This window comes from Alligator sinensis, unplaced genomic scaffold (assembly GCF_000455745.1).
Source record: "Alligator sinensis unplaced genomic scaffold, ASM45574v1 scaffold274_1, whole genome shotgun sequence".
NCBI classification, from domain to species: Eukaryota; Metazoa; Chordata; order Crocodylia; family Alligatoridae; genus Alligator; species Alligator sinensis.
This window is the reverse complement of record NW_005842124.1, coordinates 91218-103040: the sequence shown is the minus strand read 5'-3', so window position 1 is coordinate 103040 and position 11823 is coordinate 91218. Positions and strand designations below refer to the sequence as shown.

Genomic DNA, 11823 nt, shown 5'->3' with positions numbered 1-11823 from the left:
TCCCCTTCTTGAAAATAGGGACCACATTGGCCCTTTTCCAGTCCTCCAGGACCTGGCCCGTGCACCACAAGTGCTCAAATATTCTTGCCAGTGGCCATACAACGACATCAGCCAGTGCCTTCAGTACCCTCGGATGGAGCTCATCCGGGCCTGCCGACTTAAACGCACCCAGTCCTTCCAAGTGACTCTGCAACATCTCAGAGTCAATGCTTGGTGGTCTGGTGCCCTGCTGTTGCCTCTCTAGGATCCCATTGTGAGACTTGTCTTGCCCCTCATTTAGGAACACTGAGGTAAAGAACTCACTGAGGAGTTCAGCCTTGCCCCCCCTGTCTGTCACCAATTGCTTTTGCCTGTTCAGTAGTGGTCCTATACCACCCTGGGCCTTCTTTTTACTCCCTATATATCTGAAAAACAATTTTTTATTATCCTTAACTTGGGATGCCATCCTCAGCTCCATGGTAGCTTTGGCCTTTCTAACTGCCTCCCTACAACTGCGAGCTGAGGAGGCATACTCCTCTTTAGTAATTTCTCCCTGTTTCCACTGTTTATACGTCCCATTCATCCATAGTCAGATGTATTTTCCATCACCTTCCATTATACTTCATCCACCTATTCCTGTATGAACGGAACGGTCAGAGCCTTTATAATTTTCTCAAGATATTTCCCATTTTAGTCTTTGAAGTCAGGCATTTCTAGACCATAATATAAAAGGGTTTTTTTGGTTACCTGAAGTAATTCAACTGCATATAAGTTGTTCTCAGCATCACAGGAAGTTCCTTCAGGAAAGCCAAGTGTAAAACTTTGACCAGGATCATTCCCTAGCCCAGGTTGACAAGACTCTGCCTTTGGAGATGTGATGAGAGCTTTTACCTCTCCCAGAGCTTCCCAAGTTTCTCTCATCTCTTTTTCGGTTCTGAAAGATTTACACAGGTAATCTGAAATCAGTTGACCATATAATCAGAGGATTTTAAAAAAAATCAGGTATCATCTAAGCTTTAACCATTCTGCACAGACGTGTTTATATAATGCAAAAATCTTATAAGCATAAAACCAAACTTCAAAGCTTTAACAAAATTAATCATTTATCATATCAAGGCAAGCATAAACGGTAACACCCACATGTAGTCTATACAGCATATATATTAGGCTTTTTTTTTTTTAATCTGCCACAGAATCAGGTTGCTGCCCCCCAAACATGCAATTGCTAGAGAAGCCAATTTCCTAAAACTAAGAATTATAACTTACATTCACCTCCCTAGATTTATACATGGATTTCAAATGCATGCTTTTGAAAATTTAGTCCAGAGTATTTAAGGCAGATACTTAGCATATACATAAAGCAGGTCTTCGTACCTCTCATCTTTGTGTCCTTGTTTGACAAGGTCTGTGCTTCTGGATGCAGAATCATCTGGACTGGAAGGACTATTCTCACCTGATCGGATCTTCTGATCTAGTTCCACCACCTCCTCCTCTTCTGCACTGTCACTTAGTGTTTCGTCCTCTAAAATTAAAAAAAAATTATGAGCCACTGCTATGCTGTAACTGCTTTCCAAGAAAATTAAAACCTACATAGTGAGAACCCTAACCAAAACTTCCAGTTTTATATTAATAGATAGGTTTAGATACAACACTACAGTATAGATGTATATAATTCATTAGCTGGATATCAAGCTTTTGAAAATTTGATGCTTCTTTGTAGACACAAATAGGGAGCTAAGCTTTCTATTTTAGTTCTAAGCATAAGATTTTCAGAAAAAGGAGCCCCTGAATCCATTAACCTATTTTTTTAGTTTTAGTTTTCAGAATTTGGTAATAAAAAGAACCTTACCACTTTCACCTTGCACCAATTGCTCCACAACTATTTCTGGACTCTGAGATTTCTGACAAGCATCCCCATTTGTTTCCAATATTCCAACATTTGGTTTAGGCCTTGGCAAAAGGCATCTTGTCAATCTTGTGTTACAAGCTTTAGGGACAGAATGATCACTAAAAGAAAACAAGACAAATGTTATAAGTAGACTTTAACACTTCATTATTGAATGTTAACATTCTGCATTCAAAGGTAATTAATACCCACAATGAGGTCCTTGGTTAGGGGCAGTTGGGAGTCAGGAGATCAAGAATAGGTGATGGAGTCAACAGAAGACAAGGAGGCCGGCAGGAACAAAAGCAAAAAGACTGGTTGATTTGAGGACCAAAAGGGGCATATTTACAACAGCCAGCATGCATCCCTGGTCACTGAAATCTTGAAAAATGTAATGTAGCATATTTTTTTAGAAATTAGTAAGAGTAGCCAAGTTGATCTTGATAGTCTGGGAATGTATTTTTTGAGGTGCAATTGACAGTTAAAATAACTCAGTGAAGTTACAGTACTGACAGGTTGTGTTTTGTTTTTTTGCTTTCTTCATCCTAGTTCCAGGAACTAGGCTTCTACCTGTGGTTCAGTGTCTTCAGAAAACAACCCAGGTAAAAAAAAAAAAAAAAAAAAATGGCCAGTCATGTTTGGAGAGTTTTAATTTTTTTTTTCCAGGCACAGCCCTAATTTGAAGTGAGTTTTCTGTAGTGGTTTTCTAATCCCATACAACTTCCCCGACCGTAACCCACAAAAATTCATATTTAAAAAGTTGGGAAGTGGGGGGAGGGAGATGGAGGCATACATGTGAAGTGAACTGTACAACCTATGAACTACTACAGCTAAAACAAGTATTATATGCCAACCTAAGAGCACCTAAGGGAAGCAACATCACAGTACAAATTACTCTAGAAAAGGACTGAAGTGGTAATTAAATCAACCTGCTGTGTCCAGCATTTTCATTGGCATATTCTTCTCCACCTATTCCTGTTCCAGTGCTCTGGTCCTCTAGAATGATTTTGTTTCCATCCTCCAGTGGAACCAGTTTGTTATTAGTAGCAGGTGAAGAAAGTGAATGCTCACTAAGAACTGCACTGTGCTCTGCATAAGGTTGATTTACAAAGCTACCAGCCACATCCAGCTCATCTTGCTCAGGCAACACTTGTGTCCGTCCTTGTTTAAAAATAAAGACAGACCTAGTTAAAAAGCAGGCTGCACACAAACCCATTCACAGGCAGATCATCTTCAGATATTTTTCATTATAACCCACATTCCACAAGGATTCAGTATCTCACATATTACATTGGTTAGCTAGGGTGCAAGTAATAACTCCCCCAAATGAGCAGAGATGTTAACAGCCTAATTCTGGGTTAATAAGAATGATTCGGCAGCATAGCCAACTTGGGTGGTAAACAATTCTTCTCATTAAAGGTAGAAAAGATGAAGCAGAACATTAGCACTTACTGACTATATTAGCTGAGCTTTTCTCCATTTGCCTGACTCATGAGATACTAGTATCCATAAAACCCACCCAAGACAAAAAAAGCAATTAACACCCCCTCCCCACCCCCAAACTCAGAAAATGTCTAGGGATATGGAAAACAAAATCAACTTGGAGCAGTTTCAAAAGGGAATGGGGAGATGATGTGTACTGCTGTAGTCTTGTGCAAGCAAGTTAAGTCACTCCAACTTTAACTCCAGACGAAGCAAGTTTAAAGTGGGAGCAGTTCTACCACATCTTTATTTCTTGCACATATAGTGGGCTGCTGGAAGACATTCTTTTACGTTCATCACACATGCATGGCAGGATGTGTGATTTTGGGATTGGGGATCAGATCCCAGCCATGCCCTACTTGCCAGTGCAGGGGGGAGCCTGGAATCATGATCCTGGGCTTCCCCTACACCAGCAAGTTGAAAGTGAGGTGCTTGACAATAAGCTGATTGTCAGCCATCCTTGCAGACTGCACTATGGCCAGCTGGAGGCCTAATATGGACCCAATTTAGCCAATGATCATCTGATCATCAGCCAGCAGGAACCACACCAAGGCACGTTCAAGTCCCGGAGCCAGATGATTGTCAGTTCTGGGAACCACTCTGGAGCTGATTAGAACCCCAGTATGGTTCTAGATCCAGCCAACAATCAACAGGCAGGGAGAACACTGGGACTGGTTGGAGACTCTGGCATGGTCCTAACCCTGCCACAACTTCAATTTACAGGGCAGTAGAAACCAGCCATAAACATTTTACACATTTTTGTGTAATATTTTTGTGACTGATATCCCTATTAGTGATGCCATAACTTTCTTGGATACATGGCCAGATTACTATAAGATGCGATAAATAGACTAATCACTTGTTGGCTAGGGACCGAAGTTACACATAAACTCGTTTAAATGATCAGAAAGTGGTTTAAACCTGTAACAGAACATAAGTTCAGTGTACATCAACCAGTTTCAAAATGGCCCAAACTGGCTTAAGATATACCTGGTTGAATGCAATATCAGACCTAAGTGATTTGGGTCAAACGGTTAATGGAACTTCTGTCCCAAATCCCTTTCTGGTTTAAGTTAAACCAGTCCCACAGCATGCTCTGCATCCCTGGGTGGGGTTGTGCTCTCAGCTCTAGAGAGCAGGGCTGGCCCCCCCGCTCTGCTCTCTAGCCTGAGCCCCAGCTGAGGCAGCCGTATGGTAGGACCAGCCCAGGCTGGGCTGCAGGGGTAGAGCCCTTTCCAGCAGGTGCAGCACAGTGACAGGGAATCTGAGCCCTTCAGTGGCAGCAGCCTAGCCCAGCGTGCACAGGCAGCGGCTGGTCAAGCAGCAGGCTACCTGGGCTGGCTTGGAGGTGCCAGCAGGCCTGGAGCCCAGCAGCCACCCACTGCAGGGGCTTGCTGCAGACACCCAAGCCTCCACAGCACCTCCAAGCTGGCATGGGTAGCCCACTGCCTGGCCAGCCACCACCCATGCACACTGGGCCAGGCTGCTGTCACTGACAGGGCTCAGCTTACCCATCACTGAGCCGCAGCTGCTGGGAAGGGCCGCACCCCTGCGGCCAGGTCCAGGCTGGCCCTACCATACGGCTGCCTTGGCTGCCCCGGGCTATGGGAGTGGGCCCTCCTCAGCAGCTGTAGCTTAGGTGACAGCTGCTGCCAGCACCCAGGCTGGGCCAGCCCAGGCAGAGCTGCACAGAGCCCCCGCTCCCCGTCCCATAGCAGTGGGGGAGGAAAGGGGAGGAGGAGAATCCCCCTCCAGGGCCCAGCAGCAGAGCTGTGCGCCAGGATTGTTCCCGGCTGTCAGGGAGCTGTTGTGGCTGGCAGAGCTCTCCCTCTCCTCCTTGGGGGTCTGGCCATCTGTCCATGCTCCTGTCTGGCCATGCTCCCTCTTCCCCTACCCTCTGAACCCTGCAGGCCAAGGTGGGGATTTAAAGCCTTCCTAGTCGCACAGACCTGCCAGGGCCTGGCCACACTCCCCACCCCCTCAGCTCAGCTTCCCTGCAGAAGGGAAGGTGGGGCACGCTCTAGTGCCCCGGGCTTCTGGTCTGAGCCACTGCAGGCACATGCCTGCATTTCCAGAATGAAAAGTGAATGTCTATCCACTTGCAAATTGGTTTGCTCTCTGCAGGTTAGACTAACCAGCAAAGATTGAATCAGTTCAGGCTCGGGTTTTCTGAATGTCTGTCCCTAGCTCTTAAGTGTAAGGTCTACCAGGGTCTGCAGTTACAGCACAACAGGTGCATAGTTCAGAGCAGCAGCTTCCCTACCCCTTTTGCAAACCATCCAACTGAACATTTGTGTATGCCTGAGGGTAATGTTTTTTCTGGGCCCCCTAATGCTGTGCCACAGGCAGCCTCTGCCTGTGGCATATGGCAGATCAGGGAAGGGACAGGCAGCAAGACAGAAGATCAGGCAGAAAGCAGAGCAGCAGATCAGCAGGGGATGGGCACTGGAGTGGCACAACTGTCAAAAGGGTTGGCCCCACTGATCTAATGCATCTTGTTCTCTTTCTAGGTGCAAGCTCTCTAGGGTAGAGACTAACTCAATATTCATGTCCTATTCAGCAAAATACATTGTTCTGCATGATCATGTTGCTCTGCAGGCAAAAAGGAAAGGAATATGTACTAATTTGATACTTATTGTAAATGAAGCTTCCATTAAAAGTTTCACCTCCCTTGAAGAGTGAATGGATGTACAGATTAATACACTATCTTTGCATTATTGCCTTTTTTTTTTTAAATATAAAACACAAAAATTAAAAAAAGGCCCTAAAACGAGCTATATGAAAACCGTGTCAAGGAAAACAAACATTTTATCCACTGAAAGATCAGCTAACACTACTGAACATTCTGCACCTCTTTTCCGAAAAGTTCAACAGCCAATACATGAAGCGCTAATGGCCGAAAAATTGAAAATTAAGTTGCTTATTCTCCCCTCCTTGGTCTTTGATCCAGTTACACATAGTTACATCAGTTCTAAATGTGAGTGGCCATGGAACTATCAATCAATTACTGACACTGGTTTTCCTTTTCTTTTTATTGTCAGCTCTGCTCCTTCGACAGAGAGGAACACATTGTGCCTGTGAAGCACTGTCAGCCTCAGCTAATTCAGGACATGAAATAAACACGTAAACAAGCTGCAGGAATACTGCAAAAAAACAAAACAAAAACAGATCAAGAAAACTGATCCATGTATTTTTAATAACTTGTTTTATGCATCTTGGTGGTGCAGGGTCCAAAGTTGGGGCAGACTATAACTCATACCCACACATAATCCAGCAAAATCCTCTCTTAGGAGGCAAAAGAAGAAGTGAGCAAGGAAAAGATGCTAACTGCCCACTACTTACTCAAGTGCCACCCTGCCTGTGTGACAGCTAGGGTAGATACTCATGTCACAGGGCACATCAGTACTCCTTTCAGAGTCACATGAGCCTCTGGGTAGCATAATGTAACGAACACTACTTAGGCTATCCTGGCTCCAATACATCCTGCTTCCTAGCACCATTAAGCACAAAGTAAGAATATTCTGATCTACTGCTCTGCAATAGGATACAGAAGGAAGGTCCAAAAATATTTCTACCCTACCTCCATCCAACTCTTAACCCATCAGTGAATCCATGAAGCTGAAATGAAGCTTCAACCCATAAACTGGAGCCTACCTTTAGCGCTTATTTTTAGCTGGAACATTGGATCTCCCATTGCAAGCAAAGTCATGGCAGCTTCTGTGCTTCCATCATTAGCCCCTGTGGAGTTGTTCACAAAAACTTAAGTCATAAGCAGTTACACTCCTAGATGTTAAACTCTTTTTTTTTTTTTTTGGATCACGGAAGTGTTACTCACTAATAAATCTAAATATCTTTTCAGGGCTCTAGATTTCTGCTAGGAACACTTAATGCACACTGCAATCTTCATTCATTAAACAGAGTACTCTAAGAACATTCAGAAAGTATTGTTTGTTCCCATTTGAAAGACAAGAGAGATGAATAGAAGCAACAATTTGCTCAAAGTCACACAGGCTATTTGCAGTAAAAAGTTTAGAATCCAGACCTCCAGTCCCTTAGCCTTTACCAATTCACTTTGTTAACACGGCACTTCCATCTGGCACAAAGCTATCCTTCTCTCACCGAAATAAGCCCACAGAGTTTAAATAGGATTTACCCAATTAACCAAAGGGTCATTAGTCATTGACTTCTTAAAGCAAAAATACTTCTTACAGTTAATTTCATGACATTTCTAAAATAGGCAAGGCAATTCTAAAAGCCAAAGGATCAACTGGACATAGGAAAGCATGCGCACTCTACTGGGCAAGAGGACAGAACGAATGAGCTCCCAGCACTTCCTAGCCACTAACATTTGGGGCATGTGAATGTTGTAGGCTCCCATAAAAGCTACTCTCCCTCTAGCATAGTTACCCACAACACGGGTAGATGTTGAAGGGGTTGACAGGACAACCACAATAGCCTTGTAACTCATGGTCTCTTGCGATGGACCATACTGAAGAAGGTGAAGTGTCATAGCTCCTCTAGAACACAGAGCCTACCACACCTCACTAGCTCAGGTTTTGTTGGTCCACAGGATGTGCAAGCTGCTTCTAAACTCAAAATTCCTTCAGGGAAAACACTACATTATGGATGTCAAAGCAGACAGTACTCATGAACACGTTTCTTCAATATTTACCTGTGTCTGTCTCCGGATTTTCATGTGTAGTCACTCCCTTGAAAAGGGGGAAAATATCAATTAAGACCAAAACCCCACATTAATCAAGTGAATCTGCAATTTGAACAATTCCCAAAGACTACTTTGTCATTTCAAAGATTTGCTTGAGCAACTCAACTTGATTTCAGGTTAAAGGCTTTACATATTAGTATTGAGGAAGTTGACTAAGCTACCTGACCTGCACAGTTAATACTCATGCTGTGCTCACCCATTATAATATAACATTACTGTCCTCCGTGATCACAGATATGAAAAATGCATGCAATTATCAAAAAAATAATACTTACCACAATTTGTAAGGCATTCAAATTTTCACTACTTTGTATCCCAGCTTGAACAGGTACATTTAAATCAGGAGACAGAGATTCAGCAGTTGTGACACATGGCACGTCTGGAACATTCACAGAAATTTCAAGCTGTAAAAATAGAAGTTATTTGTTTATTAGCTCAAAAGAGGGGGGAAAATACCACTAATTTTACATATTCACATGTACTTAGTGCTTTTTCAGTGTGAAGGACTTGTCCTGCCTACAATCCGTGCTATGTATGCAATATTAAACTACACGATTGGAAAAAGGAAAGAGTACTATGTGTTACAGAAAAATGCTGGAAATGCAACTGTTCAGGTTTCTGAACTGCTTCAAATTATGAGATTACATTTCCTTTTGTTTCTTTCTTAAACTTCAAGTGTATAAAAGTCAAGGAAGTGCTTTGTGCTATTCTATGGAAAAAACGTCCAAATTTCTAAGTCTGCCTGAGCACACACAATTTGGCAGATAAAATTATCTGAGGATTCTTTATCCTCCATCCCCTCACAGTGCCCATGTGCTAACCAGAGAGCACATAAACCATCCTCAAGGAATACAGACAGTCTCTCCTGTGCTCTAAATACTCCTGGGTGCCGGCACCAAGGGAGTAGAAGAAACAGCTTAATTTGAATGCAAAAGGGAAAAAAGCCAGACTTTAGGAAAGAAAGCTTAGACTGGAAAGAAGGTGAAGAGGAGAGAAGAAGGGAGATGAGGACTGATTTACCAAGACAAATAAGGCTCAGAGTATGAGAGAAGAGACAGACTGGGGTAAGAAGCTGGAAGAAAGGGGTGGGAGAGAAATAGAACAGAGAGTATAGACTCAAGAATGGGGACAGAAAGATCTAACCACTCCAAACCACTCGCTTCCCAAACCCACAACAGATTTTATTGGGTTACTGTTGGGTTACTTATTGGGTTACTGTTAGTTTGAGTAGCAGAGATATATATTTTGGATCCAAAGTTTCCAATTGTGCCGATACTCTATGAAGGTACTGGCCTGACTTCACGTGATAGAATTCTTTGATTTAAAAGTCTAGACACTATATTCTAGTAATTAAAAACAGCATGCTGATCATACACAAGACTCAAGTTAAGGTTCTACACGCAAACCTAACATTTCAGCTGTTCTAATTTGAGCCCGTGAGTGCACCATTTAGCAACTTAAACACTTTGGAACAGTCTGTGTGTAATATATACACATTACATTTATAAAAGAATGTATAAATATCAAGAAACAAGACTGCTATGATCAAAGGGAGAAAAAGGAACAGGTTTGAATCCCTGACACTTATACATAATAGTAATTGGTTTGCACCTGTTCTACCGTAGGCCTCAAGCCTGCAATGGGCTGCACAAGTTCAGATCTGTGACCAAACAGAGCGCCAATGAATAAAATGTGGTGCTCTTAAAGCTACAGAACTCACTGCAGGATTGGACCTGATGCAGTATGTTCCTTGGGCAGGGATTACCCGTGCATCTTGTCCCAAACCAAGAGGGTGCCTTCTGCTACTACACCTCTGTCAATTAAGCTCGCTGCACTAAGTGAAACAAGTGCAAAAGATGGCAGTAGGAGGAAACATTACACCCCAACAAATTAACATGTCACACCTCTACAGAACATTGATGTCATACCTCTTCCATGGTTTCCTCAATCTGGACAGGAACAGGTTTTGGAGATCGAAGACCTACAGGAACAAACACTGGAGCTTTATTTACTTCTTCCGGAGCAAAACACTCGTCTTCATCATCCAGTTCAAAGTCATCTGCCTCATCTTCATCCTCTTCCTGTGAAGCCCTGAGAGTCACCAAGGTTACCTTGGAACTCCTATGGTCTTTCCCAGATTTCCTGCTGCGAGCAGGTTTTGAGCCTCTGCCTCTGGTGACATTTGGTTTGAACTTCCGACACCATTTCCCCTTTTCAGAATGATCCGCCTCAAATTCAGGTGGAAATGAAGTAGCTGCTCTTAGCTCAGAGATTCGTTTCGGCAGGGCTATTTGTTTGGATGATCTTCTCCACTGCCTTCTAATACATATTAAAATTAATTAATTAATAATAAACAAAAACAACAACGACTTTTAGTACAGCAGCAGCCTAAACATGAAGAGAAATTAATGTTACAGGTCACAGCAAGTTCACTGGTAATGATTACCATCATGATAAAAGGGCAAGGCATATGTAATTAAATACTGACAGACGCTGGCATAAAGGTCCTTCCTTTAGTCAGAAATGCCCACTCATTTGCAAGCAAGCAAAGTACTAATTTGCATCATGGATAGTCAATTTATTTTCTTAACTTATAGCAGAAGTTTATTCTAAAACTGCTGTGGAGTAAAATTTAGAAGGAACTGGTAAGGAAAGAGTTATTTTATTTCGAGGGATCAAAAGTGTACATATACACTTCAACTTAGTAGAGATTCTTCTGATACTGACCTCACGTAAGTGTCTCTCCTAAGATGTCAGTGTGGATAGCAGATCATTTGTTTTTTGTCTCTGCTAATTGATATGAAATATAATTTACATTTCCCAAGGTGAAAATGTCAACCACGACAAACTAGTCAGGGAACTCACATGCATGTGTGCACATTCTACTAAAAAGAGAAACAGGAAGAGCAAGAAACTCAAATTCTGGGACCATAACAGATCTGATTAAACTCTCTAAACCTGCAGCCCATATTAAAAAACGTTTAGTTGCTTTACCTTGTCAGCTTGTCTGAAGTCTTCTCTTCAGCAGCAGAGGGTTGAGAATCATCTTGTTCTATTTGATTTTCACTCTCTGACAATCTCTCCAGGGACTGGAATTTTCTGAATGGCCTGCTTCTTTTATGGGGCAATTCCTCAGAAATATTTTCTCTTGAAACCTCTGAAGGTGACACTGCTTCCGCTAAATTAGCAGATCCATGCTAAGTAGACAGTAAGACAGTACGTTTTATTAAGATTTATGTTTGATAATATTTATAGGGCACTTAACAGATTGTCAGGGGTAAGGAAATGGAGGCGTGAGGGGAAAAAAGCAGTTTCTAAAGTTTAGGAGCATGTACAATACTGACATCTGCTTCTTTTCAGAGAATCCCCTGTTAATTGGGGTTGCAGTCAAGCCTCTGAAGTAGACATGCCACAGAAAGTCAAAGGGTGCTAATCGGTATTTTTTCTGTACAATGGCATAATGCTCAGTGCCTTAGTTCTGGACAACCAATGGTCAAATCTGTGCTGGTTCATAACTAGCTAGTATAATTACCATGAGTGGCAACAAACAGCCAGCTGGGAAGAGGAGGCCACTTCCATTTTCTGGAAAAGCAAAAACTACACTTTAATTAAGGGGGATGGGTAGGACGAAAGGTGTGAAAAGATGCATTTTTCATCTGCCCTGGAACAAACTGAAGAAACTACTAGAGCTATTTAAAGCGAGTTCCATGTTTGGTAAATACTATATCAGAACATTTCCCAGAACACAACAGCC

General features: G+C 42.5%; 1 protein-coding gene across 2 annotated transcripts in view; it reads right to left on the bottom strand.

Moving 5' to 3' along the window:
- The window catches only part of BDP1 (B double prime 1, subunit of RNA polymerase III transcription initiation factor IIIB), a 71189-nt gene that overhangs the window by 14248 nt on the left and 45118 nt on the right, over positions 1-11823 (bottom strand). For both annotated transcript variants that reach the window (XM_025205645.1, XM_025205644.1), the window contains exons 26-34: positions 11064-11266; positions 9998-10388; positions 8345-8473; positions 8019-8055; positions 7001-7084; positions 2794-3025; positions 1829-1986; positions 1354-1501; positions 727-913 (exon numbers count right to left, since the gene is read on the bottom strand). In XM_025205645.1, the coding sequence (XP_025061430.1) occupies positions 727-913; positions 1354-1501; positions 1829-1986; positions 2794-3025; positions 7001-7084; positions 8019-8055; positions 8345-8473; positions 9998-10388; positions 11064-11266 (1569 nt within the window). The remainder of the gene's footprint in view (positions 1-726; positions 914-1353; positions 1502-1828; positions 1987-2793; positions 3026-7000; positions 7085-8018; positions 8056-8344; positions 8474-9997; positions 10389-11063; positions 11267-11823) is intronic.